This window comes from Panicum virgatum, chromosome 2K (genome assembly GCF_016808335.1).
Source record: "Panicum virgatum strain AP13 chromosome 2K, P.virgatum_v5, whole genome shotgun sequence".
Lineage (NCBI taxonomy): Eukaryota > Viridiplantae > Streptophyta > Magnoliopsida > Poales > Poaceae > Panicum > Panicum virgatum.
This window is the reverse complement of record NC_053137.1, coordinates 49,940,914-49,967,783: the sequence shown is the minus strand read 5'-3', so window position 1 is coordinate 49,967,783 and position 26,870 is coordinate 49,940,914. Positions and strand designations below refer to the sequence as shown.

The 26,870-nt window shown below is 43.7% G+C and overlaps 5 protein-coding genes across 11 annotated transcripts; 2 read left to right on the top strand and 3 right to left on the bottom strand.

The window, feature by feature from the left end:
• Window positions 1–914: 914 nt before the first annotated feature.
• LOC120682763 lies at window positions 915–5,145 on the bottom strand. Of its 2 annotated transcripts, none has more exons than XM_039964777.1 (12): window positions 4,834–5,103; window positions 4,661–4,722; window positions 4,287–4,355; window positions 4,086–4,167; window positions 3,614–3,684; window positions 2,865–2,966; window positions 2,694–2,783; window positions 1,939–2,013; window positions 1,825–1,857; window positions 1,661–1,741; window positions 1,444–1,503; window positions 915–1,350 (listed from the first exon to the last, which is right to left on the bottom strand). In XM_039964777.1, the coding sequence occupies exons 1-12, from the start codon at window positions 5,090–5,092 to the stop codon at window positions 1,177–1,179; spliced, it is 1,158 nt and encodes a 385-aa protein (XP_039820711.1). In that variant the 5' UTR covers window positions 5,093–5,103; the 3' UTR covers window positions 915–1,176. The 2 variants fall into 2 exon arrangements, with proteins under 2 accessions (XP_039820711.1, XP_039820718.1); XM_039964784.1 differs by having other exon boundaries at window positions 931–1,350; window positions 4,089–4,167; window positions 4,834–5,145.
• A 73-nt stretch (window positions 5,146–5,218) lies between these two features.
• On the top strand, window positions 5,219–9,375 carry LOC120682759 (putative BPI/LBP family protein At1g04970). 2 transcript variants are annotated; one of them, XM_039964758.1, is made up of 6 exons: window positions 5,219–5,768; window positions 6,684–6,823; window positions 7,151–7,505; window positions 7,704–7,952; window positions 8,232–8,357; window positions 8,868–9,375. In XM_039964758.1, exons 1-6 carry the CDS (start codon window positions 5,370–5,372, stop codon window positions 9,078–9,080), a joined length of 1,482 nt encoding a protein of 493 aa, XP_039820692.1. In that variant the 5' UTR covers window positions 5,219–5,369; the 3' UTR covers window positions 9,081–9,375. The 2 variants fall into 2 exon arrangements, 1 of the variants encoding a protein (XP_039820692.1); XR_005678599.1 differs by having other exon boundaries at window positions 5,221–5,768; window positions 8,232–8,502; window positions 8,868–9,368.
• A 1,213-nt stretch (window positions 9,376–10,588) lies between these two features.
• LOC120682779 (tRNase Z TRZ2, chloroplastic-like) lies at window positions 10,589–13,451 on the top strand. The gene is made up of 8 exons (XM_039964792.1): window positions 10,589–11,118; window positions 11,378–11,540; window positions 11,616–11,686; window positions 11,807–11,902; window positions 11,979–12,092; window positions 12,720–12,788; window positions 12,904–12,978; window positions 13,048–13,451. The coding sequence occupies exons 1-8, from the start codon at window positions 10,732–10,734 to the stop codon at window positions 13,135–13,137; spliced, it is 1,065 nt and encodes a 354-aa protein (XP_039820726.1). The 5' UTR covers window positions 10,589–10,731; the 3' UTR covers window positions 13,138–13,451.
• Window positions 13,452–15,243: 1,792 nt separating this feature from the next.
• Window positions 15,244–22,265, bottom strand: LOC120682730. Of its 5 annotated transcripts, XM_039964743.1 has the most exons (8): window positions 21,946–22,265; window positions 19,648–19,783; window positions 19,439–19,488; window positions 18,186–18,777; window positions 17,250–18,093; window positions 16,692–17,147; window positions 15,964–16,589; window positions 15,244–15,756 (listed from the first exon to the last, which is right to left on the bottom strand). In XM_039964743.1, the coding sequence occupies exons 5-7, from the start codon at window positions 17,525–17,527 to the stop codon at window positions 16,274–16,276; spliced, it is 1,050 nt and encodes a 349-aa protein (XP_039820677.1). In that variant the 5' UTR covers window positions 17,528–18,093; window positions 18,186–18,777; window positions 19,439–19,488; window positions 19,648–19,783; window positions 21,946–22,265; the 3' UTR covers window positions 15,244–15,756; window positions 15,964–16,273. The 5 variants fall into 5 exon arrangements, with proteins under 5 accessions (XP_039820677.1, XP_039820666.1, XP_039820687.1 ...); XM_039964732.1 differs by having other exon boundaries at window positions 15,964–17,147; XM_039964753.1 differs by having other exon boundaries at window positions 15,964–18,093.
• Window positions 22,266–23,293: 1,028 nt separating this feature from the next.
• On the bottom strand, window positions 23,294–26,774 carry LOC120682722 (heat shock protein 81-1). The gene is made up of 3 exons (XM_039964722.1): window positions 26,556–26,774; window positions 25,865–26,287; window positions 23,294–25,060 (listed from the first exon to the last, which is right to left on the bottom strand). Exons 1-3 carry the CDS (start codon window positions 26,679–26,681, stop codon window positions 23,510–23,512), a joined length of 2,100 nt encoding a protein of 699 aa, XP_039820656.1. The 5' UTR covers window positions 26,682–26,774; the 3' UTR covers window positions 23,294–23,509.
• Window positions 26,775–26,870: the final 96 nt, after the last annotated feature.

Sequence of the window (26,870 nt, the reverse complement as noted above, 5' to 3'; positions counted from 1 at the left end):
ACCAAGGACAAAAATCCAGGACGACAGCGACACGCGCCGCCTTCCCACAGTACACTTTCTACAGTGTTCAACCACTGTACCCCGCGATTCAAGGGAGAACGACGACTTCCGCGCCCCTACACTCATGTACACCGCCTCTCCTTACAACTATAAAAGGAGAGGATGGGCTCCCCTTTCAGGAGGCTAAAAAAACTCTCTCCAATCAAAGGGTGGAAGCAGGCTCCCTGAACTTCCCCTTTCAGAACTTTCAGTACGATTGAGTACTCATCTCAACTAACTCCACTTCTAGCAGAGACTTGGGGGCTTTCCTCCCACTCTCGCCCCGCTTGTATCCCCTACTGCAAGCACCCCGGGTGCAAGATAATACAGTGCCCTCGCACACCCCCTTTGCTGGACGTACGGCCCCGCGGCCGGAACCAGGATAAAACCGTGCGTTATTGTGATTGCCTCTTGCACCATCATCTGGGACGAGGAAACACGCAGCATTTACTGGTTGGGATCCAGGCCCCTGGGTCGGGACACCGACACCGGGGCCCGCGTCGGGCGTAGCGGTCCGAGCATCTGGGCAGTCAAGGTACGTGTCGCCCCGTGAATGGAAGGAAGCCCTCCCAGGAGCACCCTGAAGCCTCCGTTTCCAGGGTGCATAGAAGATAGAGTATTTCTAGTGTGGGTAATTGGGTATGGACCCTGAGCTAGTTGAGCTGCTGAACACATGACATGCGTGGATGCTGCCACCGCGAGCATGCGACACTACCATATGGCGTCCTAATTTTCTTCCGGACATGAGCGTCATTTTTCTTTTGGATGAACAATTGAACACGTGTCAGCCTTCTTAGTTGGCTAATTAGAAGTCCAGGAAAAAATGGCACGTCAGAGAAACAAAAAGAGTTGATGAGGAGGCGGGCGTCAGTCCCTGATGTGTGCTAGTAATTTCTCCGAAACTTGACCCCCCACATGGCTGTGCTTTATTTATTCTTTACCATCCCTCGTGTACAAAATCACACAAAGCATCAAATCAAACCATAAATGAATCAAATCCAAGGAAAAAAAATGATGGAGGAGTGGAATCTGTGGTATTCTCAAATCAGACCAAATACCTCACACCCTTCTATGTCTTCTGAATATCAGGCAAAGCGATCGGGAAGGCAATGTACATCTCAAGCGGAGAGGATTTGATCACAAAGCAAGGCCTTCCTTCCGAAATGAGAACCTGATAGACCTGTGCACTGCAGCGCCCTTCACAGCAGCACTTTTCGTGGGCTTTTCATTCTCCGCATCGCTAGTGAACATGATTGGCCTGGTGTCAGCTACTTTGGTTTCCTTGGTGCTCTCCGAAAACAATTCAAGTCCCTAAATATATGCACACCATCAAATAGGAAATTCGGCATCAATAAAGTCATAATACCTGAAGGAGGACAACGAAATGAAAAAAGGGGCATGTACCTTCACAGGCTTGATTTCAGGTTGGGTTGGATGTGAAAGCTTGAGCTTTTCAGTGGCTTCCTGTGGAATGAAAAACATATATGGATCATAAGAACAAAATATCAACAAATAAGTGAATAACACATGAACAAAGACATGCTCTTTACATTTTATGTTTACATGAACGAACAAACAAAACTATTTTATCATGCACTGTCTAGCCAAATAATCTGCCCACCTGAAAAAACTTGGCGTTTATTCCATCTTTTATACCACCTGCTACTTGGCAGAGGTACCATATACCAGTATTAGCCACATCCTGTTCAATAAACACAGGAGGTTAAGGTAAGAAGAATTAGAGGATGACATGGGTCACTAATACTAACAAGTAAATTAAGATACCTGTTTGTTCTCAAGTAACTCGATCTTTCCTTCCTGATATTACGAAATATAAAGGTTAAGATATTAATTTCGACAGCACTTCATGAAAAAGTTTAAGAGAATGATCAAACTCACCAATCCAGCAACCATTTGTTGAATCGCTTCAATGTCAAATCCAATTTGAGACAGGTCATCTTTAACATCATTGACCTTTACATATAGAACAAAACTACATGAATGTATTGAAACAAGGATACTAAATAGATTTTATAGCTTTACAGCTACCCGTACATGGTATCTACGTTACACTAAGCAAATGGTTGAAAAGCTTCTGCATATATTAGGAAGAACAAAAAATGTCTCAGGTGTTCTAAGAGTACAAAATTAAGCAAGCAATGAACATATTAGTATATTATATATATACTGGTTTATGAAAAAGGCACAGGCCAACTAATCACAGAGTTTAAAATATAAATTTGCTAGTGCTCATGATCACTCTTATCTCTTAACATTTATCTCAAATGCTACTCTCTGGCTGGTAAAGGCTCCGGTTTTTATACTTATTTTTGGAGCAGCTATCAAAGAAAATCCTTGTATACTTATCTAGACGAATAAGAGAAATTGAAGCAGTTATGCAGCAATAACCATTAGTAAGCATCAAACTACTTACGTAAATTCATTTTACACTGGACTGTAAATGTTTTTTTAATAATCGGCTGTACATGGATTTAAGAAGTGCCGATCAGATGCAGGCATAGTATCAAAAGAAATGAACATTGATGCTCAGGCACACCAAAGGACAGCCTTTTAGGAGGACCATGTGAGTATCAAGCAAATATCATAATAATAATACTCATGAATCAGGAATAGCATTGTTCAACTGAACCAACCTCATTCCTAATGGCTTTGGAGACCTCTACTTGTTCATCCATTTTTCCATCCAAATTCTCAAGCCGTTGAGTTAGATGTCTTTTTGTTGCCTGAAATAAATTGCACTTAAAGATCAGCAGAGATAACAAGTGCTGAAGTAAACATGAAATGGAGTTGGGAATAAAGCATACAGCTAGTGCTGATGAAACTTGCTCCAACTGCTTTGACATGCTCTGAACAGCATTAGCCATGTTGCGTTTTGTGACAAACATGACATCTGAGAGAGACAATCCCTGCATGAGGTTATCATGTAAGAAATACAAACCAGAATAGTGAAAATAAAAAGATTATTCTGATGGCAACCTTTCTCTTGACGTTTGGTTTACACATCCTATTCAATGGAAAATTCTTGACCTGGGCCGTCATTAGGATTTGAAATGTCTAGTTGTCTTGCCTCTAAATCCTAGTGAATTAGGGAGACGTTATTAGTAGAACCAGGAAGTGTCCCTCAACTCGAATAGATGAAACTTGGATTGGATATTCCATCGCCAATCAGGATGACATTATTATAGAATTAAGATAGAGAATTCATCCATGATCTCTACATGGATGAGTAGCAGTTATTTTATTTACTTTTACAGCTGCATTCACGGAAAACCCTGGTGGAACTATATGTGGTACCATCTGTAAGAAATGTTGCATTAATTTCTTATTTAGAACACAAATAGCAAATTCTTTAGCATCCACTGACTATAAAACAAAGCAAATAGCTAAAATAAGCAATATACAGGGAACAATTGTTGCTTTTTTTATTCAGTTACTAACTCAATAAAAAGGTTACCATGAAATTTAAAGGACACAAACAACTTGTGGATAAAAAGAGGAGAGAGTAAAGAAAATTCATAATCAACTAATCAAGGGCATAAATTTTGCATCTTACCTTCCACCACATATAGCAATAACCCATTGCTCCAATTGCAGCAGCTGGTAGTACGTAGGATGATAAACCGCCTGCAAAAGGAATACACAAATAGCTAAGAAAATAATACAAGGGCCGAATATACCAATAGCATTTACCCATTTATAGTAAACTTCTATAAGCTAAGAATTTACATGTATGAAACTGCCAGCTTGTAGGTATTTTGGCTTCATGAATAAATAATTGCTAATTTCAGCCCTGAACAGGCTTTCATGATTTTTTTTAGCAGAGAACTACTATGTGGATGATCTCATTATAGATATAGTCTTATAGATATTTAGAAGTGTATACAAGTAACTATTTATTTAAACTTCTGTGAACATTCATAAGAGGAACTATATGAATTGAAACTAAAGATTGACATGAAATGGCTATTTGCACAAACGAGTGAATAAAGGAAACAGAATGAAGAGACAGTGAAGCAGGTACGAACCACCTGAGTCAGATTTGCCATTCAGTATGGTAATAGGCCTTGATAATGTCAAATCCCGTACTTCTTGGGCTAAATTCCGAATCTAATTTAATCAACAGCATTTGAAGTTAAGATAAATAATGCTATCAAAATAGAAGCAAGAAAGAGTAACCCCCATGCAGATGCTGACAGTAAGATATATTCATATGTAGAAAAGCATACCTGAGCTTGAATAAGGGCAATGTCATAGGGGCCCGAAGCAGCTCCTTGATTTACACCCTTCATAATCTCCTAAACACATAAGATGCGCTTAAATAAACATTTGCAGGCGAAGTTGCAGAGAGCATATCATCAAAATCAGTATGATGCGTATGAGGAGTCACTACAACTAAAGTCGTCGATGCAATTTACAACACGCTTCTAATCACATACGGACAAAATTAATGCTTCTACTACCCATGGCGAAGTCATTAACGATTCGGCTAACAAAAGTTCAGTAATGCGAAGACAATAAACAAGGCAGAGGCATAGGCGGAACCGCGTGACAACGTATCTAATAAAATTTGAACATAAAAATGGGGGAATATTCTACCGACCTGGAGTTCCCCCAATACATCAGACAAGCGTCCATTCCGCAGCAGGATAGAGCCCGTCATCCCTGCACAGGCACCAATTCACAACATCAGTGGTCGAAACAGCAACCGATCGTAGCCAATCGGAGAGAAATTTTGATGGGGGCGACGGCCGACGGCGGTGATGAGACGGGGACCTGCGCCGACGAGGATGAGGACCTTGGAGGCCGCGACCCCCGTCTGCGTCGCCATGCCCCCGCCGACCTCGCGCTGCTCCGGCTCGCCTCTGGATGGTTCTAGAAGGGGGCGCGCGGCGGCAGCGGCGAGTGGGACGAGGAGGAGGAAGACAGCCGTGCGAAGCTTCCGGAAGGGGAAAGCTTCAGGGCGGGGGAGGAGGGCGCCTGGACCGGGAGACCTGACAGGTTTCGTGTGGCGAGGGCAACTTGGGCTCCACATGTCAGTGAAGGGGGCTGGTAACATTTCTGCGAGCGGTCTAGCCAGCAGCCCAGCAGCCACGTCTCCACCACGTCAGCAATGGCGAACCCAAACCCACCCACGTCTCCTCCCCCAAAAAGCCAAAGCAAACCATTCCCGGAGAAGACGACCGTTCCAAGCTCCAACCCTCCGCATCGCCACCGCACGTGTCTTCTTCCCCCTCCGGCCACTACTACCACTCCAGCGACCTCCTCCCCAACCCTAGGCTAGCGGCTAGCCACCTCGGCTCCTCGCCGCCATGGGCACCCCTCTCCTCCCCCTCCTCGTCGTCCTCCAGCTGCTCACCGCCCACTCCTCCCCCGCGGCCGCGTCACCGCACATCTCCGCCGTCATCTCCCAGTCGGGCCTCGACTTCGCCAAGGACCTGCTCGTGTCCCGCGCCGCGGAGACGCTCACGCCCCTGAGCGTGCCGGACATCGAGAGATCCATGAGCATCCCGCTCGTCGGCAGCGTCCGCATGACCGCCTCCGGGATCGTGCTCCACGGCCTCAACGTCACCAACTCTACCGTCGCCGTCGGGGAAACAGGCGTCGTCGTGGCCGCCTCGCTTGCTAGAGCGAACCTCACCATGGGGTGGAGCTACTCGTACAGCGCCTGGGTTGTGACCGTCTCTGACTGCGGGAATGCTTCGATTCAGGTATAAATGGCGGGGCTCGTGTGCTTGGTCGCTATTGGTCATTGGATTGTATATTTTGAGAAGCGCTGCTTGCTGATTGGTAGCTGTTATAGTTGAATAATTTGATTCTGGCCGATGGAGCATGTCTTTAGAGAATACGAAGGAGAGATGCACATTTTCTATCAGTGACTGGTCGATGGTCATCCGTCAAAATCTTTAGGCATCAGTTACAGAAGTAAAACCAATTGTCTGAGAAGTGAACTACTTCAGACTTGTTAATGGGAATTATGTGCAGTCTATAATCTGGTGTGCTGCCAAATTGAGTGGTACAGATTACTGAAGGCACTTTCAAATTTCAACCTCCGTAAGGTATAGTGGTATGCGAAATGGAGTGGTTTATGAGTCTTCTTCAGTTAACTGTCTATTGCTTTTTAGTTTTTACTAAATCTAAGATATTGGATATTGGCTTTCTTTCTTTCATTAGCAGCATGATGTTATGCTTACGCTTTAACTCTAGATTGTCCAAACTGCTAGCTTTTTCACACGACCTGTAAGCTTGTAAGATAAAATTTGATCAAAACTGCAGCATCTTAACGAATTTATAAGAACTAGATTATACGAGGCACCTAGATAGTAACTGCTTTTCAGTGACTTAGATGTTCTATATGCACCTCAATCCTTATTTTGATGATAAGCCGGTTCTTTTCATCAAAGGCAAAAGATCTCAAATATGTACACTTTGTGAAACCAGTGCTGAAAACAAACCCAAGCAGCTAAGTTAAATGAATCCAGGGTTATGTTGTTTAGCATACAATTGCAGCTCCATAGATTTATATTTATCATCTGTGAGTTGCTATACTGTTGTTAGCAGGTAACCCAGTTGCGTTTACACATCTTGTAACTTTAACTGTATTAATGTAGTATTTGTCAGTTTAGGTTGAAGGAATGGAGGTTGGGGTTTCCATGGGCATGAAGAATCAAAATGGATCTCTCAAGCTGTCTGTTATGGAATGTGGCTGTTATATGAAGGAGATAGACATAACATTAAATGGAGGAGCATCTTGGTTCTATCAAGTGTATGTGGTTCACAATTTTGTTCTACAAGCACTATGTTTTCTATTCCTTTGAAAGGGGCTCAGTAAATTGGATTTTCCTTCACCAGGAACCAGTAAATATGAAACACATATTGTTACATTTCAAATTCAATTCAAAGTTTTCAGCTTTAGTCTCTTTATGTCAGGAGAGAGCAGTTTGTTTAGTGTCCCCTTGAGGCTTGAGCACCTCCACTTGTTTCTGAAGTGAACCAGCCTGTGTTCTTTCTAGATGAATTCCAGTTCATCATGCATCTTATTTGAACAATATGAGTGATGGGTGAGATTTTTCTTCTGCCTACTTTTTTCTAGGTTTATAGATGCTTTCAGCAATCATATCAGATCATCAGTGGAAAATGCAATTACGAAAAAGATAATGGAAGGTGCACTGAAGCTTGACTCGTTACTCGGAAACCTTCCAAAGAAAATAGATCTTGATAGTGTTGCTGCAATGAATGTGACTTTTGTTAATGATCCCCTATTCAAGAGCTCCTCTGTTGAGTTTGATATAGACGGCTTATTTGTCCCGTCTAATGAAACTGTTGTTCCGAGAGACATGATTCTTGGAGATATCAAATACGCATTACCTCTTGGGAGTTCCTCGAAAATGCTTTGGATTTCATTGGATGAAGATGTTTTTAACTCTGTTTCAGATCTGTACTTCAAGGTATGTTGGAATACATTTGATATAATTCTTAAATGGGACCTATTACTTTGGTTGATGGTGACAAGTAAATGCTCCTTTTCTTTTGCCACTAGCATAATATTTTCTTGACCTTGTCAGTGTGTGGTTGTGGACTTGGACCTTGATTTCTTGTTTGAACTGCATTATATTCTGTTTGTTACTACAATTTTAATTTTTCAGGCTGGTTTGCTGCAAAGGATGGTGGACAAGATTCCCGAACAGTTTCTTTTGAACACTGCTAGCTGGAGGTTTTTGGTTCCTCAATTGTATAAAAAATATCCAAATGATAATATGCTACTAAATATTTCTGCAATTTCACCTCCCTATGTGAGGATTAATGTGGGCAGAATTGATGCCACCATTGACTTAGATGTCACAGTTAATGTTTTGGATTCTGGCAAGATAATTCCAGTTGCCTGCATGTCAGTGGTGAGGTTCTTTCCATCTTTCGTTTAGTGATTTTGAATGCTTTTAATTATAGCTGGATTCCACTACCTGAAAACTAATGTTGTTAGTACATTTTTCCATTTTCTGATTTTGCCTACTAAACTGTTATGTTTGATATGCTCAATATATTGTCCATTATTTCGAGTAAACTCTCATTAGATTCAACATTTTTTTTTCTGTATCTTCTTGACAATATATGCATTTGCCCAGTGTTCCAAATTGTACTGTTGTGGTTACCGTACATGGCTTTTGCTTCTGTAGTCAGTTGCTGTTTCTGGAGCCGCAGCGGTATCAGGGAATAACCTTGGTGGAAGAGTGGAATTGGATTATTTCTCATTTACATTGAAGTGGAGTCGAGTTGGCAAACTCCACACTGTTCTAGTTCAGGTGATTTTGCTGAACTATATATTTATGTTGTCTTCCTGCTTGTCCTATTTTGTCTCCTAGATGCAGGGTCTTCAATTGCACACACCACACCCTTTAAGCAAGTCCAGCTTCGACATAATGCATTTGTGGCGAGAGGAAAGTTATGGTAAATTGTGATACTATGTTTTGGAATTTACGTGGTTTTCAATAAGGTTCATGGTACTAACTGATTGAAATACCCCCAAAAAATTAATCCAATCAATATTCTTATAGAGGTTTTGAGGATCCCATCATAGGCTGCAATCTTTCAAAATTTAAATGCTCGACGGAACAACATGGTATTGTAGACACACTGCAAAGCTGAACTAGTCCTGTAGTTTTTGCAGCATGTATCATTGTCTTTTAAATTAGTTACTGGGACCAAGTACCAGTGGCTTGTTGAGTTGCATATGTAAATTTCAGAGTAAATTGAACATCTCATATCTTGCGATCAGGATGTCTAATGTGATGGAACTTTTGTTATATCCGCAGAATGTGCTACGAATTTTCCTGAAACACTTGTTTGTGCCTTATGTGAACTCATATCTCGAGCAAGGCTTCCCGTTGCCCATCATCAAGGGTTTCTCCATCAGAGATGCATATATCCTCACTTCTTTCTCAAAATTGATTGTAAGCTGCGATGTCACCTTCATTGAACCAGGGGCCCTGTTCCCTGTCCAGACCCATGGAAGATTTATCCTATAAATTTTATCCAGCAAAAGCATGGCAACCACCATGGAACTACTAGTGTAGGCTCCTGCTTTAGCAAATCGTACAGTAATAATGCCATTCATACTGTAATAATGTAGCATTTCCTTTTTTATGTAAACAAATGTGCAATGTATACATGTATATGCAGAGCCGTACAAGCAGTCCTTAGGTTGAGTTGTTACACTAGGTTTGAACAGGAGAAGTGGATACTTGTAAAGTTGTAATGCACTATGAACCTGTCACTCTTACATTGAACAGCAATCGAGGTGCCTGTATATAATACGCACAACTGTGTATAATCTTTTGGTTTTGTAATAATTTTACCTGAATTTTGCTTGTAATCATTATGACCAGCCAATACAGCAGCCTATCTTTGCTCTCACCTGGAAGTCTCCAGTTACGCTGTTGTATGATATCAGCAATCCTTGGCAACATGCGGTCACACTGTTTGCTTGTTTATCTGGCATTGTACAAAAAGCTCCTCACTAAATCACTAATTTAGTAGCCATTGCATCTGCCTTCGGCTGCAGTACGAATAGGGATGAAAGCAGGAACAGGAAATTTCCGTACCGACCGACGCCGAATACCATTTTAACCGACCGGATATCATATTTTCCGAAAAAACGGATTCGGGAAAGAATTCGGGAAAAAACGGCGAAAACGGAATCAAAATCGGTTGAGGCATTTTCCCGACTGAATTTTCGGTTCCGTTTTTTACCCGGGAAATTCCCGACGGGATTCCCATTTTTATATTCAGACTTGATTCCAGCCCGTTGGCACTTCCAGCCCACAAGCCCGCGAAGCTACTGCCAGCCGCAATAGCTCCATCCGCGTTCTCGTGGTGGGCTGGCTTGCTTGCTTTTAGCAAATCTGAGTTGCCCTTTGCGCTCTGCTGACGAGGTGGGATTAAATTTGGATCAGCTGGCTGCCTGGCTGTTGCATGCTTGTCGATGTGCGCGTGAACGCCTCTGCGCTGTGCTCAGCTGCAATGGGCCGCAAGGCCCTGGAGGCCAGCAGCAGCACGTGTTGACGAAGCCACGTAAAAGGAAACTAGCTGAGCAGGTTTACTTTTATATTTCATTTTTTCTCAACGATTATCTTCTTTCTTTTTTTTCCAAGTAGTTTATGCCTAAAACGTCGCGGACCATCAATTCGTATGGATATGTGCAAGACCCACATCACAAGTCACCTTTATATTTGCGATGCTATGTGTCTATAATATTTTTTTTACCAATGTGTTATATATGGTTGTATCTTGTTACATTGAGTTGGACGTTTGGAGTGATTACATACATGGTGTTCCCGTTTTTAAGTACCGGTTTCCGACCGTTATCGATGTGCTTCCGATCAAATTGTATCGTTTCTGATATCCCGAATAACCGATTTCGTTTTTCCGACCGAGCTTTCCCGATTCCGTTTTCGCTTCCGAATAAAAATATGGAAACGAAGATGATTAGGGTTTTTTTTTTCCGACCGATCCCGACCACTTTCATCCGTACGAAGCAGACATTGAGAAAACCCAGGGGCTCCGGTGCGAATACATCTCGTTATCCTCCAGCCGGCCGCACCAAAACCCAGAACCCCGGCGGCGCCCCGCCACTAGCCACCGTTCATCCCGCTCCCCAGCGAACTTCGCTGGCCGGAAATGGCGGCCGTCTCTCTCTCCTCTCCCCCCTCGGTCCTCCTTCTCTCCCGCACTGCTACCCGCCTGTCCCGCTTTCAGACACTTGCCGCGAGGAAGCCGGTGGCCTCCACCGTCGGCGGGGGCGGAGGCGGAGGCAAAGGGGGTGGGCTGCTGTCGGTGCTGGACCGGGCGCTGGCGGATGAGGAAGAGTACCGGCGCGCGCGGGCTCAGGTGCAGCGCAAGGGCGTGGAGGCGGAAGGGTACGCCATCGAGGGCATCTCGGTGGGCGGGCACGAGACCTGCATCACCGTGCCGTCGCTGAACGTCGCGTTCGGCATCGGCCGCGGGCCGCAGTTCGCCGTCAGCCAGGACTACCTCTTCATCACCCACGCCCACCTCGACCACATCGTGAGGACCCTGGACCATGTTCTGGTTTGCCTAGGCACTAATTTTGCTTTTGCTTGGCTTGGTTAGATATGTTCTAGATGCACAATTGTTAAGTGAAGCTGTTACAGGTCTGTTAGAACTAGGAATAGCCTATCCCAGAATAATGTTGCAGTACCTGTAGAAAGAAAAATCATGTCATCTTAAGTGCATCCGCGTCTACTTGAATTATGAAACTATCAGTAACGCTTGATGCACCAATTTTCCTGTGGTGGTTGTTCAGGGTGGTCTCCCAATGTACATAGCTACCCGTGGCCTCTATAACTTGAAGCCTCCTACTGTATTTGTACCACCCTGCATCAGGGATGATGTTGAGGAGCTGCTTCAGGTCCATCGCAGAATGAGTCATATTGAACTGAACGTTGAATTAGTTGCACTTGATTTGGGTATGGGTGTTGTTTCACTGCTTTATTGTATGTTTCCTGCTTGCTTGTTCCTTATGATACACCAATTTATTTCAGGAGAGACGTATGAAATACGTAATGATCTTGTTGCCAGGCCATTTCAAACTTACCATGCTATACCAAGCCAGGTACTGCTCTGAGGTCAATCAAACTATTAGAGCTAGCAGACTTTTGTGATTATTGATCATAATTTAACGCTTATGGACACTGTCCATCTTTGCCCTATGTGGTTTGTCAACGCTGTAAAGGGGTATGTCATCTATTCTATTCGAAGAAAGTTGAAAAAGCAGTATGCTCATTTGAAAGGTAGTCAGATAATGAAATTGAAGCAATCAGGCACTGAGGTGAGCTCTCTCGAATTGGCCTACTCTTCATTAGGAATATTTCTTGTGCGCTATTGACCACATGATTTGATATTAGATTACAGATACCATACTGTACCCGGAAGTTGCCTTCACAGGAGATACAAATTCTGATTTTATTCTTGACCCAAGAAATGCAGATGCCCTGAGAGCAAAGGTTCTCATAACTGAGGTATTGTCTTTGCGCCTCTAGTGTTCCTGTGGCTAGGTTGTTCTTTGTTCCACCTGAAAGCACACTTAAAATGTGCCCTTATTGTTCTTGCTCAGGAATAAGTAAAAGTTATTGTTCCTGACGTGTGTGTATTATTGAAGAAATATAAATTCACAGAACATGCAGAATTCTAGAAAATTTCCAATTTAGGGCTAGTTTAGAAGAGGGGTTGCTCATGAAATTGTAGGATTTAGATTAAATTTGAACAAGATCCCAAGGAATTGGACCCTATTCCTTCCTATCCATTAGGCTTCAATCTCTTGCTAGCCCTTAAGGAACATAGAATGGTGTTCACCAAGTATCACTAGAGACTTGAAAGTATATGTTAGAACTTACTAGAGACTATTGGTTACAGAGCAATAGCAACAAATACATATGCTCTGTAGTCTCTTGCGATTAATGCAATGATATGCAGCTCTCCTGCATTTTTGAGAGAAAAATATATTTGTAATTGGGTGCCATTTCAGTGTTGTTTATATAAAACCAATAGTACTGTATTTGTTGCTATGATACTTCAAACTTCAAATATCAAACATGAAGTTCTCGACCTTTTATTATTTAGTACCAACATAATTTCACATTTTACAGGCAACCTTTCTAGATGACCACATTGATGTTGAGCATGCTAGGGAGCACGGCCACATGCATCTATCTGAGGTGAAAATTCACATGCTGACACTCCCTTCACATGCTACTAAGCCTTATGAAAATTGTGAACACAGACATGATTGGTGGTTCAGTCACTAAACTACACCTGTTATGTTGTATGTAGATAATGGAGCATTCTCAGTGGTTTAGAAATGAAACGATCGTACTCACTCATTTCTCAAATCGATATAGTCTTGAGGTATGAACCAACAACCTATCAAATCATTGTCAATGACCAACAAGTCTGACACAAACGATAATTTTGTAGGATATTCGACAGGCTGTTTCCAGGCTACAACCTAAGTTACATTCAAAGGTCGTTGCTCTGACAGAAGGTTTCAAATCTGAATATAGATAATCGTATATAAGTAGAGCGTCTGGTGTTTCTCGGTCTTGACCTAAAATTAACTGAGTGTATGTTAACACAGGAACTGGTTATTTTGTTAAAGAAAAAGCGATCTACTTATAGATGTCTGTTTTGTGCAGTGTGCGCACTTGTAATTCCATTATGTTTTTTACTCTTCCTATCATCACTTTGTACAGATGATTGGATATCATGTTGATAAGTATTTTGTATACTTGGACACATATGAGATCTGTAAAATATAGAACATTTTCTTAGATATCTCCAGTTTCCAGAACATGGTGGAAGCTATTACAATATTTGGAGAACTGGATGGTGGAATATATAAAAGTACTCATGCTGTCCTGCATGGAATGGAATATGATTTCTAAAATGGCACAGTAAAATTTCCTGATAAAGCAGCCATCTATGCAGTGACCTCCTAGCCATCTTGATGTTGCACAGCAGAGCAAACCTAATAGTATCTGGTTATTACATAATGAGGTCTCTTTTGATCAATTTCTTCACTTGCATCCTCTGTGGATTCATCATCAGTGGAGTGCTCGTCAGGATCTTTGCGCGCCGGGATGATGAAGATGTCGGATTCGTCAGGTAATCTGAAGCTAACCCTCCTGGCTATGCTGTTTTGGCTCCTCAGGGACATTCGATCGATGGAGAAGCTCTCCCCGATAGCAGGAGAGTGGTTCTCATAAGAACAGTCCATGTTAAGTGGGCAGACCTTTGGAGAATGCCTCCGAGGAGATGGTGCCCCAATTGCCTCGGCTTCAATGCTCTGTGGAGAATACAGGATGCCTTCAAGAGTGTCTTTCCTTGCTTCTGCTCTGCCCCTGGCGGTGCTAGTCTCACAGTGTTGTTGTGGCTTCCCTTCCAGGCATCTGGGCTTCATCCTGCCCAGAATTGCTTTGACATAGCAAGAGCCACAGCTCTGTGAGCCCATCTTTTCCTTCGTGAATGATAGTATGCCTTGAGCAGTTCATGGTAGTGTTAGGGTAAAAGCATTTATAGATATGTCATGTGCATTTGTTTAGTAACATGAGCGATGGAAATGAAGTAACTTGCTTATTGTAGACTTGGTTATGACAAACCTTGGTCATGTCAAACCAGGACAAACCACAGTGATTAGAGCAAAGAATGTACGAAAGAGCCAGAGGTCACTTGGTGTGGATTGATTTTTAAAGTGAAATTCAAAGATAGTTTCTGAGTTGTGTGTCATTGGTTGTGTTCCTTTATGCCACCTAGGCATGTCAATCATGATACTCTTGTTTAGATTTGGAACTTCACCAAGGCAGTAGCGAAGCGTATGAAGAGCTATTTGGATCTGTGACAAGAAAAATGTGGATGGTACTGGTAGTTTGCAACTATGACATTTTGTCGTTACCTGTGTCCGTCATGAGTCCAAGTGAAGCAGGGAGCCCATAGGATATCCACTGCTTCTATGCACTGCATAAAGGATAATACCTAGGAACAGAACGTCCAAGGTATAGGTTTCTCCAATGTCCTTGCATTGTTGTTGTGTACTTCTTACTGTCTTTTGCCCTTCATGACTTTATATTGCAGAGCAGTGAAATACTTAACAAGTGGAAGCCTCTTAGATTTTAAGGAATTTGTATACCCAACTCGTAATATTGTTTTCATTCTCCTTTGCCTGTTGCCTAAACCATCTTTTCTAAAGGTTTGCCTTTGCATCACTATGTGTAGGAGTGGTATGTGTGTTAGCCACCTGAAAACTTAACAAGCAATTTGGGCTTGATGTTGTTGAGATATGTTTTCTGGGCATGTAACATGGCATAGTTCCATTGCATATCTATTGTTTTCTGTTTTTTTTTTTTGATGAAACAGGAGGGGTAGACCCCTACTGGTTATATATTAGAAAAGAAAACGAGGAGGAGACAGTTCAATCGTTCAAGAAACAAAGAAAATAAAGTGAATTACACAAGTGCTTCTAGCCATGTCCACATATGACTTTTAAACCCAGCTTTTGCTCTTAGGATAACTAAGGCAAATTCTCTCTTGAATTCAACCAAATAACACAAACATGTCGACCAAATAACCCAATGGTCATAGAAACAAATAAGAAGCTGTCCATACAAGCATAGTCCATAAAATGCACACAAGCTAAATAAGCAAAGTCTGAATCCGTCCATAACATCCATACAGTCCATAACGTCCAAACAATCCAGCAATTAACCCTCAGTGCCTCTTAGTCTTACTTTTGCCCTTACCCACCAAGAGTGTCGGTGCCTGGAGTGTAATGGTCTCATGAACAGCGCACAGACTATGTGGTGGAGGCTGTGATGGTTGCGTGAATGGAGCGTCCTCCTCATCATCGCCACCACTGGCCTTGTAAGTATCCCTTGTGGACTAGGACGAGCTCTGTCCTCCGGAGCCTGCACCTTGGTGCATAGAAGTACCGAGGTCTGTAGGCCATGTCTTGGAACATGTCATGGGTTCAAGGACGAAGAAGGGGCGATTCCTGCAAACAATGAATTTTTTATATTTGTCCCTGAACATAAATATGAATGATTGAGACAAATAGATGAAGTCATTTCCACGGTGCGTCGTCCTCGGTGGTTCTGCTCGTAGTACGGATCCAGGAGGTGCGGTGGCTCCATCCTGCAAAAAGAAGACATTATAATTTAATAAAGACAAATCTGAACAAATGAAACAAATAATCAAATGCTTACAAAGTAACAATAAGTTGGACATGTATGTAAAACAAATTAATTAAACATGTAATATAGCAATGGAATAATGAAAAAAAATTAATTAAACATGTAAGATAGCAATGGAATAATGAAAACAAATTAATCAAAAGTGCACCTGACTAAGCGACCAACTGCATCTACGTGAATTATGGCCAACTCTGTTGCATCTGCCACATTGGCTTTGCTCGGGGTCACAAAGAAAGGGTGTTGCTCTCCCCCGTGTAGTTCTTCCTAAAACATGGTCCATGACCATCTTATGTCTCGTTCTCTTTCTAATTCCACACTTGTTCCAACGGCAACCTGGATGCACAACGTATTTCGGACCCGTGTATGGTGGCCACTGACCCTCATCTAGGTAAGGCTCAAAGCGGGGAGACCATGTAAGTACAAGGGTGTCAACACTGAACTCCCGCGATATCTCGCTTTCATAGGCATAGTTGGGCTGCTGCAACATAATGAGAACATGGAAAGTGGTACTGTCTTGTTCTCCCACACGTGCATGAGAAATTAATTAGTACGACAATATAACTCCTTGACGGCCGCACCTTACCATTGGACGTTGTATCACCCCTTTCTGTGACCTTGTACTTTCCCGTCGTGTGGTCAAAACATTCGACCTCATGTGTACGAGCCCTATCCTTTGCCTTATCAAGATGATGTAGAGGTTTAGGTGCCCATAACTGGTTCTTGCTATGTAGTGCCATTGCATGTGAATATCTCTCATTGAACCATGCAACCAGCCTGTAGAAAGTGAATGATACGATAGCATTGACATGCATTCCCCGTATCCCCTTCAAGACACTGTTAAATGACTCAACCATGTTGCTAGTCTGAAACTCATACCTCACGCCACCATCGTCGTATGCCATTGTCCATTTGTCACGCTCCCTCATCAATTCTCTTAGCCATTGCCTACCTTGATCGTCCGTTGCCGTTTTTAGCTCCTCCAACTTTTCCTCAAAGAACTGCACCTTAGTCATGCGAGCAACATCCTCGAATAGAGGCAAGTTGTTCTTATTACCATCTTTCCGAAGCAAATTCTCGGCAAGGTGCCGAGTGCACCAACGGTGGTGCAATGGTGCATACCCCGGAATCTGCTCTTGTACTGCACTGAGTATATCCTGATGTCTATCGGATATGACACCAACCTCCCTGTCAAGGCCTACAGCATGAATCCGAACAAGCCGCAAGAACCATCCCCAGCTGTCTTTGTTCTCCCTCTCCACCAAAGCGAACGCCAAAGGAACTAATGTGTTGTCGGCGTCAAATGAAATGGTTACCAATAGTGTGCCCATATACCTGCCAAGAAGAAAAGTACCATCAATGGAGAACACCGGACGACAATGCCTAAAGGCCTCCACGCACTAGGAAAAGCACCAGAATGCACGAAAGAATATCTGCCTCCCTTCCTTCCATACATTCGGTTCTGGAATGTACTCGTAATGCATGCCTAGATTAGCTGCTTTGATTGCATTGAACAGTGCAGGAAACTTCTCGTACCCCACCTCCCAGTCCCCATATATCATCTTCCAAGCCCGTTGCTTTGCCCGCCACGCTTTCCCATAGTTTATCTTGTAACCAAATATCTTCTCAACCATGTTCATAATTATCCTAACCTTCAAATTGGGCTGACCCTTCAATGTTGAGTACAGCTTTCTGGCAATGAGGGTAGAGGTCATCTGTCGATGCCTCCGCTGTAGATCTTTCTCGGCACAAGTGTGTGGACAAACAATTTTAGTGATCTTGAACTTTCCCGTGGCTTTCTGTTTCCGAGCACAGACCCTCCAATTGCAATCATCCTTCTCGCACACCACTGTGTAACGCCGCTCCGCATAAGAATGCCTAACCTTGAAGGGTCTTTTACATTTCACAGAATACTCCTATAACCACCATCTCAATGTAGGCAAGTCCTTGAATACAAGGCCCTTCTGAATTTCCATGTTATCCCCAATCTCAAGAGCCTCTAGCAGCTCGTCATCTCGTCCTTCTCCATAAGCACTATGAGAATGCTTGAGGTCACTGAATTCATGAACCAGTGGATCACGATTGGGACAAAAAAGTCTGATGAACTCCATATCTTCTTCGCTCAATGGTGGTACAGGGCGGTCATCATCAGAATCAACGGCTCTTGCTGTCCCATAAGGCTCCTCTTCATCAGCAATCTCCACATCGACACTATTAGAAGCCCATCCTATATTGGATGATGGAGACATAGGAGGAACACCAACATAATTTGCAATGTCTCCTGCATTTAAACCACAAATAAGGATGGCATTGGGACAAAGGAATGGAATAAAGTGTGAATAAGAAAAGAAAACAGGTTACTATGACACTTACTTGGATGGTTCTGGGTCAAAGGAATCTCCTTAGGGGTCGTAACAACATCATCAGTACGACATTCTGCACCAACATCAGGACAAATTCCAACCTCACTCGAAGCAGATTGAGCATCAGGGACAATAACCACATCTTCCATATTCCCCTCACGGTTTCGTAACGAAGGGTCATAAGGTGCCGGATTCTCATGTGCTGGCGAGAACCCACGATGGGGTGAATGGCCATTAGGGGGTGAATAAACATGAGGGATCCGATCAGTTGACAACTTCCGCACAAGCAAATCCAAACATTGAAATTCATTCTTCATGACAGTCTTGACATACTTCTCCCAGTCACCCTGACAGGCAATTGGGAGCAGCCGCCTAAAAATTCGGCCTGATTTACCATAGCCATAATGAAGTACCCCTTCAACTGAAATTGTATCCTCATTTGAATTGCAGTGAAGCTCATCACGAGCCCTACGAAACAACTCACTAAACAACGGCCGATCATTGAATATCAGAGACACCCTATGCATTCCAACAAAACTAATATTCCCAAACTCATCTTCCTCGACACTTCCTCCATGATGCACAGTGACTACATTGTCCATCTAGTTGGTATGCACAACACGAAAGTTATTGCGAGTATAATACACAAAAAAAAAACTTATAACATTTCATAACTAACTAAAGTACCGAACTATATATCTAACTAACTAACAACATTGTCTAACTATCTAAATTTGGTAACTAACTAAATATCTAGCAAAAGGACAGAGGAGTGCACTGTATGTTGAAACTGGATCGAGAGAATCAAAAGGATAAGATTAATTTTGTCAAATCATAGGAGTACTCTAATTCTAATAAGAGGAAGTTATCACATGGGACCGCACTTGTATCTTTCAAACTGTTATGAACCTGTAGACACCAATCACCATACTACTCCCTTCATTTCTTTTTATAAGGCGTATTAGGATTAAGAAAGTATTAAAAAGTACATGTTGACCATAATCAATTACTCATGCAACATATTATCAATTGCTACAAATCGATAATTATCCATATAATTTAACTAATTGCTCATCAAAAACCACAAAAGTTGTCACTTTCAAATCCTGATGCACCTCATATTTTGAAATAGAGTATTTCACAAGAACAGAACAAGTTAGACTGACTTCTAGAACTCTATATTCATTTATCATGTCAAACTATGTTAACAAGATCATTGCTACATAATATTGAATACATAAGCACATAGGAGAATCATCTTACACTCCAAGTAGAAATGGCCAAACTTCAGCCCGGATGCCTGGTTCAATTCCCTAGAAACATTAATATAATATAGACTTAGTTTACCATCAAAGTGAAAAAAAGGCTGCACAACATGCGATTGCATGCAGAATGTGCATAGTTAACCTATAACATAAATCAGTCAGAGGTTGTATACATACAAAGAAGTCCTAGATAACAACAATGCTTACCCCACTGCAAACTTTCTTTAGAAACTTTCTCCCCCCACCACGAAGCTTCCCGTTTGATGAAAATAGACTGTTCCAGTGTTGACAAGAAAGTGCTCATTTTCTTTTTCTTCGAGACCATGGAGATTTAATTCCACCCCTAGATATAAAATGTGGTAGGAGAAAAAGAATAAGTTGCAGTTGACTGATGATTCCACGTTCTGAAATTGTTGCACAACAGCTAAGATACAACTTGGCTGCAGCATTTACAGACTTTCGTTCCAAATTGAAGTAATGCTGCAGCCAATTTTAAGCTAGACTCAATAGCAAAAACCCAGTACTTTTTGGTTACCAAAAATGTATATAAACAACTCAAAATCGAGCATATCCAGAAGCTACTAGCACAAACGCCTAGGGTATTAAATTCAAAATTAGCCGCAATTAATGCCAGGTTTGCTAAGCATTTGATGAAACGCTATCCATAACACAGATCGACAAGTCAGGCCTCCTCCAACAAGCTGTCGAAGTCGTCGGCAGACATGGAGGAGAGAGAGACTGCACACACCAGCAAGCAACGTTTTGGGAGTTGTGTGTGTGAGAGGCAGAGACATCGGGAAACGTGCGAGCTAGGCGAATATCTGGCTGCTAGTGCTAGCGAGAAGGTTTTCGTACTGTTTATCAACTAAAATAATGTTTTGGCTGGCGATATCGCCCCTCGTTGGAGGCCTCATGGTTTTCTACCAGACTACCACTGCCAAGAAATCTTTAATGACTGAAACCGCGTCGCAGTTCTGGTCGGAGAGATGGGCCACGTAGGCCGGAAAACATCGGCCGTCGGATCACGATCCGACGGTCAAAAATAGATAGGGACGTAAATTTTGCAAAAAAAAACCCGAGCTTTATTAGAATGAACACGGAGTCCATCAATTTAACGGAAAACCCCTCGGACTTTGTGGAACCTGACTTTACAAAAAAAATGAACTTTCAGTAATCGTGCCGGACTCCGTGAATTTTTGAAAAAAAAAACCTAAACTTTGTTAAAATAATTATGAAGTCCATCAATTTTATGAAAAAACCCCTTGAACTTTTCAGTAATCGACCGGTACTCCGTCGACGCCAAATTTACCAAATAACCCCCGCAGTCTACCAATTTTACGAAAATCCCCCCGAACTTTTTGCAGTTCAATTTCTTAAAATAAACCTGAACTGGAGGGCATATTTCTGCGCGACAACGCCGCGCAATGTTCTAGTAAGATCCTAAAATGGACGCCGAAACCATCTAAAATTGTGTGATTAATAGGCTAAATTGTTCCTTTGATTCTCATACTAAATTGACCAAGCCGCCAATCTACATTTCACACAACTAGCACTATAAGTGAGCCAGAACTTTGTGCCTACTACTGCGAGCTGCTGAGCAAGACTTAACTAGATCAAAGCGTACAAAAAGCACCTAGTAGCTGGTTCTGAGGACTTGTGCAACAAAAAAAGGTTAATTTTTTATCTTAATCTAAAGGCTAAAGCACATTGCGTAAGAATAATATTACCGAACAATCTACCGCTCCCACGGTGCCACCAGACGAGCTTAACTTTTGAGAATCGGTGTGCGAATCATCGTCTGGAAATTTCAACGCGTACGGTTGTTGGGTTTAGTCCCACATTGGAAATTAATGTAGGGGGAGTACAACATATAAGATCAAGCAATCCTCACCTATCAGACTAGTCTTTTGGGTTGAGTTAGGCCCATTATCTTAATCCGTTGTGCTCCGTTATGTCTGGGCCTCCATATAATTTCTAACAAGTGGTATCAGAGCCCATAAGCTAACAATCTCTTTCACACGTTGACGGGGGAGCCCGTTATCTCCGTTCAATAGTCACGTCTTTGTGACATTGGAGATGAAATTACTCTTGTGACGGGGGAGCTCGTTCGGATCCACATTTGGAGAGTTTAAAAAAAAAATGGCATCTCCGTTCGGATCTAAAAAAAAACTTAAGGCCCGTGATGATGCCTTCTAATAGAAGATTTGGGCCCAATGTGTGACCGGGGGAGATTGTTGGGTACCCAATGTGTGACCGGGGGAGATTGTTGGGTTTAGTCCCACATTGCAAATTAATGTAGGGGGAGTACAACATATAAGACCAAGCAATCCTCACCTATCAGACTAGTCTTTTGGATTGAGTTAGGCTCATTATCTTAATCCGTTGTGCTCCGTTATGTCTGGGCCTCCATATAATTTCTAACAACGGTAACGTACCCAACAAAAATTCCCCATTTTGAAGCGACCCATTCGCTGTACTAATCGGAATCTGAACAGGAGAACTCACCGGTGCGGCGACGGGAGGTGCGGCCGCAGAGCGCCGGGGGAGCGGGGCCCGGACCGGACGACCGCCGGCCCGCGGGGCCGCCGAGGCGCGCTGTGTCCTGCCGCCTTCGCCCCCGGTGCTCGCGGAGGACGGCGGCCGGACGAGGGCAGCGGACAGGGCGGTGAGAGGGGAGGGCGGACGCGGCGGCGCGGCCGGCACGCGGAGGACGAGACGCGGCCGGCGAGCGGCGGTGGCGGAGGAGAGCGCAGCGAGAGAGCTCGCGTGGAGAGAAGGAAAGCCTGCAGGGAGAGAGAAGCTGTCGAGGTATATTGGAACGGGCGCCGAGCCGCCGACCCCGGCGCCATGACATCTCGGCGCCGCGAGTTATGGCGCCGACCTCTGGGTTCCACAATATACTTGCCTGGTGGCTGGAGCTGTTAGAGAGAAAAATACTGTAGAGGCTGGAGGCTGTCCACCAGCCGAACGGGGTGAATGGGTATAAATCGCGCAGGGGTCTAAACGTGAATGTATTAAAAAAAAACTAAAATATAAAACGTTCAGTGTTTATGTTGTATAGACAAGATCAGCTAGAGAAGTCTAATTCACTCTGTTCGGTTGGTAACTCTTAACTCAGGCTGCATGGAAGTGAAACCTATGAGAAGCTCCTCAAACGTGCTTAGACTTGGGCAACTTGCTACGGTTCATAACTTCAGATATATTAATTAATGTGACTTTGTGACATAATTTCCATTTTGTGCACTCCAAAATATCTGTTCTCTACTGAAATTGCAATTTTATAGCACATCGACATTTGCCCAAAGATATGGCATGCCAACAAGAAATCCCTTGTTACTGAATTCGTCGGACTAGTCCACGCGGTCAGGAGCCCAAGTTCCATTTTCAAATTATATGATAAACCTATGAATTTCATGTCCTATTTGCTGATACCACCTATGCTTATTGCAACAAAGTTTCGTATACAATATCAAGATGTAGCAAGCTATACTCTGCTTTGCACAAATACGACACAAGCAACGAATCCTGCTCTGGAATTGCTTGGATAAACCGAATCCCTCACAACTGACAGTTCATGCGGATTGAAGGAATCCTGCTTCGGATGAACTCATTCCCTCACAAATTCACAATCCATGCGGACTGAAGTAGAAAATGAAGCTAATTCCCACGTTGCTTCATTCTATCGCTGGTGACAGCGTAGGTGCCTACGTTCTTTTGGATTGTGGTGTGCAGTGCAGCTCGGCTGAAGACGTATTGCATAAAACAAACAACGTACTGGCACCTTATTGGGTGGTTAAAATAAAAGGCGGAGTACGTATGGAAAGCACTTAGGTAAAAAACAGAATTTTCAAAAAAAAAAACACACACAATATTTCTAACATACTATACTTGTAGCATTAGGAATAATAACGGCAAACTGTTTGACAGAATACTACCATAGCAGCTGAACCAAACTCATCGCCTGGCCAGCAAGAGAACCGATAACGTGCAAAAAACCTCAAACAGTAGTCAAGATTAAGCTTCGGCTGGTAACTGGAGATAAGCGAAGCATAAAAAGCTATAAAAAGCTTTAGTCGACCTCCTCCATCTTGCTCTCGCCGGCATCATCCTCCAGCGGAGGCATCTCAGCTTCAGCCTCGGCCGACTCATCCTCATCGATGCTCAGGCCGAGCTTGAGCATGCGGTGGATCCTGGTGCCGAAGGTGTTGGGGTCATCCAAGCTGAAGCCAGAGGTGAGAAGGGCAGTCTCGAAGAGCAGCATCACAAGGTCCTTCACTGACTTGTCGTTCTTATCAGCCTCAGCACGCTTGCGGAGCTCATCCATGATGGCGTTCTCCGGGTTGATCTCCATGGTCTTCTTGCTCGACATGTAGCCAGCCATGCTTGAGTCCCTCAGGGCCTGCGCCTTCATGATCCTCTCCATGTTGGCTGTCCAGCCGTACTCACCAGTTACAAGGCAGCACGGCGAGTCCACAACACGGTCAGAGACCACCACCTTCTCAACCTTGTCACCCAGCACTTCCTTGATGACCTTGCAGAGACCCTCAAACTTCTCCTTCAGCTCCTCCTTCCTCTTCTTCTCATCCTCTGTCTCATCAAGCTTCAGGCCCTCCTTGGTGGCAGAGACCAACTTCTTGCCCTCAAACTCCTTGAGCTGACCAACAGCATACTCATCGATGGCGTCAACCATGTAAAGGACCTCGTAGCCCCTCTTCTTCAGCTTCTCCAGGAAGGGAGAGTTCTCCACAGCCTTCTTGCTCTCACCAGTGATGTAGTAGATGTCATTCTGTCCCTCCTTCATCCTGGTGACGTAGTCCTTCAGGCTGGTCAGCTCATCGCCACTCTTGGTGGAGTGGTACCTCAGGAGCTCAGCAATCTTGTTCCTGTTCTGGGAGTCCTCGTGGATGCCAAGCTTCAGGTTCTTGGAGAAGGCCTCGTAGAACTTGTTGTAGTCCTCCTTGTTCTCAGCAATCTCAAAGAAGAGCTCAACACACTTCTTCACGAGGTTCTTGCGGATAACCTTCAAGATCTTGTTCTGCTGGAGCGTCTCTCGTGAGATGTTGAGGGGAAGGTCCTCAGAGTCAACAATACCCTTCACAAAGCTCAGCCATTCAGGGATCAGCTCCTCACAGTTGTCCATGATGAACACGCGGCGCACATAGAGCTTGATATTGTTCTGCTTCTTCCTGGTGTCAAACAGATCAAAGGGGGCCCTCTTGGGAACGAAGAGGACAGCCTTGAACTCCAGCTGACCCTCCACGGAAAAGTGCTTCACAGCCAGATGCTCCTCCCAGTCATTTGTCAAGCTCTTGTAGAAGGCAGCATACTCCTCCTTTGTGATCTCTTCTGGCTTCCTCATCCAGATGGGCTTCTGCTTGTTGATCAATGACCACTCATGAGAAACCTCCTTGATCTTCTTCTTCTTCTTTTCCTTCTCTTCCTTCTCCTCATCAACATCCTCAACCTTGCCCTCCTCAGCATCCTTCTTCTCTTCCTCATCCTCATCATCAGAAATTTCCTTCTCAGTTGTCTTCTCAGTCCACAGGGAGATGGGGTAACTGATGAACTCAGAGTGCTTCTTAACAAGATCCTTGAGGCGGCGCTCCTCAAGATATTCCAACTGCAAGTAAACAGTTCAAGGATGAGTTCAAGCAACACAGGAAGGATCCATGTGCAAGCACAATATTACACAGAACAAGCAAGCATATTACTGATTCAATGGGAAAATTGATAGAAGAATAAGATCATGTTGTTTGCACTGTAACGCATATTTAAAAACTAAAATAAACACAAAAGTTAGCATATCCCGAAATCTAGGACACCTCAGCATTGATGTTCAATTCAGCACAATGCATACTTGTTAGTACCAGTTACGTAACACAGTTATCAAACAAACTTGGATGCGAATCTGGGTATGGAAGTGGTAATTCAATGGGAAACATCTCCATAGGATAAGATGGTTATTTTATGATTGAGATTAAAAATAGCAAAAGCGCATGTTGAATCCATTTTCCTCCATACAGTAGAAGTGCCAGAAAGAAGTACACAACCTATAGTTGCACATATGATCCAAAACAATTGTGCCTACAATAAAATAACTAGTAATTGGCAGGTAGATTGGCATCCTGAGGAACTGCACCCATCAAACACTACAGCCCAAGCCTATCATAAACCAAACTGTACAATTAAAAGTTTGTCGGGAATGATATCGAGATTAGAAATAATAATCATTCTAGTATCAAGCAGACAATCGAATTTCAAACCTGATATTGTGATTAGTACATAATAGTACTCTATCAAAGATGTAATCATGTAACAGATATCATGGTAACGGGTGTAGACTGACTTTAGTTCGATTTAGAATAGCACACTTAGTTTCATTTTCAAAAAGAATTTGAAGGTTCTTTTTGGTGATTCTGCATACCTGATCATCCTTGAGGAAGAGCGTGATCTTAGTACCCCTGCCAAGCTGCTCCCCGGACGTGTCACGGGTAACAGTGAACGATCCGCCGGCCTGGGACTCCCACACGTACTGCTCGTCGTCGTTGTGCTTGGTGGTCACAACCACCCTCTCGGCGACGAGGTAGGCGGAGTAGAAACCAACACCGAACTGCCCAATCATGGACACGTCCGCGCCGGCGGCAAGGGCCTCCATGAACTCCTTGGTACCGGACCTGGCGATGGTCCCGAGGTTGTTGACGAGATCGGACTTGGTCATGCCGATGCCGCTGTCGATGATGGAGAGCGTGTTGCTGGCCTTGTCGGGGACAATGTGGATGAACAGCTCCGGCTGCGCATCGAGCTTGCTCTTGTCAGTGAGGCTCTCGAACCTGATCTTGTCCAACGCCTGCAAAAAATCAAACAAAATCCGCAACAATTCAGACCCCAATCTCACACATACATCGACATCAGAAACGCAGCCAATCTCACTAAGAATTAATTTCAAATCTCGCGAGATGCATAGATTTGGATGGGTTACTAACGACAAGCCCGCAGTTCTCACAGTGCTCGCATCACACCATATTGCGAGTCAACACGTCAAGCGGTAAAACGAGTAGACGCGTACAGATTCGAGGCGCGAGGGGCGTGATGTCTGTGGATTCGGGGGTACTTACATCGGAGGAGTTGGAGATGAGCTCGCGGAGGAAGATCTCCTTGTTGGAGTAGAAGGTGTTGATGATGAGCGAGAGCAGCTGGTTGATCTCGGCCTGGAAGGCGAAGGTCTCCGTCTCCGTCGCCATGGCTGCCTGATTCCCGAGCTCCCTAACTTGCAGGAGGCGGCTAGGGTTGGAGGGGTTTTCGGATCGAGAGGGGTGCCTAGGCGCGGGGTGGGGAAGTATTTATGTGGTGGCGCGGTTCTAGAAGATTCTACATGGGCCTAGAAGCTGTCGCGATCGGAGCAGCGTTGCGGCTACTCGCTCGCTCGTGTC

Bases quoted from the DNA above. Each gene is read 5' to 3' on its own strand.
- LOC120682779 (XM_039964792.1), top strand. From the start codon at position 10,732: ATGGCGGCCGTCTCTCTCTCCTCTCCCCCCTCGGTCCTCCTTCTCTCC. The intron at 11,119-11,377 runs GTGAGGACCCTG...GTGGTTGTTCAG, and splicing joins ACGCCCACCTCGACCACATC to GGTGGTCTCCCAATGTACAT. The intron at 11,541-11,615 runs GTATGGGTGTTG...AATTTATTTCAG, and splicing joins ATTAGTTGCACTTGATTTGG to GAGAGACGTATGAAATACGT.
- LOC120682730 (XM_039964732.1), bottom strand. From the start codon at position 17,527: ATGACCTCTACCCTCATTGCCAGAAAGCTGTACTCAACATTGAAGGGT. The intron at 17,148-17,249 runs GCAGATATTCTT...TCTTCTTGGCAG, and splicing joins AATGTATGGAAGGAAGGGAG to GTATATGGGCACACTATTGG.
- LOC120682763 (XM_039964784.1), bottom strand. From the start codon at position 5,116: ATGTTACCAGCCCCCTTCACTGACATGTGGAGCCCAAGTTGCCCTCGC. The intron at 2,014-2,693 runs GTTGGTTCAGTT...CTATATGTAAAG, and splicing joins CCAAAGCCATTAGGAATGAG to GTCAATGATGTTAAAGATGA. The intron at 1,504-1,660 runs GTGGGCAGATTA...TTCATTCCACAG, and splicing joins TAAACGCCAAGTTTTTTCAG to GAAGCCACTGAAAAGCTCAA.
- LOC120682759 (XM_039964758.1), top strand. From the start codon at position 5,370: ATGGGCACCCCTCTCCTCCCCCTCCTCGTCGTCCTCCAGCTGCTCACC. The intron at 5,769-6,683 runs GTATAAATGGCG...TTGTCAGTTTAG, and splicing joins GCGGGAATGCTTCGATTCAG to GTTGAAGGAATGGAGGTTGG. The intron at 6,824-7,150 runs GTATGTGGTTCA...ACTTTTTTCTAG, and splicing joins GCATCTTGGTTCTATCAAGT to GTTTATAGATGCTTTCAGCA.
- LOC120682722 (XM_039964722.1), bottom strand. From the start codon at position 26,681: ATGGCGACGGAGACGGAGACCTTCGCCTTCCAGGCCGAGATCAACCAG. The intron at 26,288-26,555 runs GTAAGTACCCCC...GATTTTTTGCAG, and splicing joins TCATCTCCAACTCCTCCGAT to GCGTTGGACAAGATCAGGTT. The intron at 25,061-25,864 runs GTATGCAGAATC...GTTTACTTGCAG, and splicing joins TCTTCCTCAAGGATGATCAG to TTGGAATATCTTGAGGAGCG.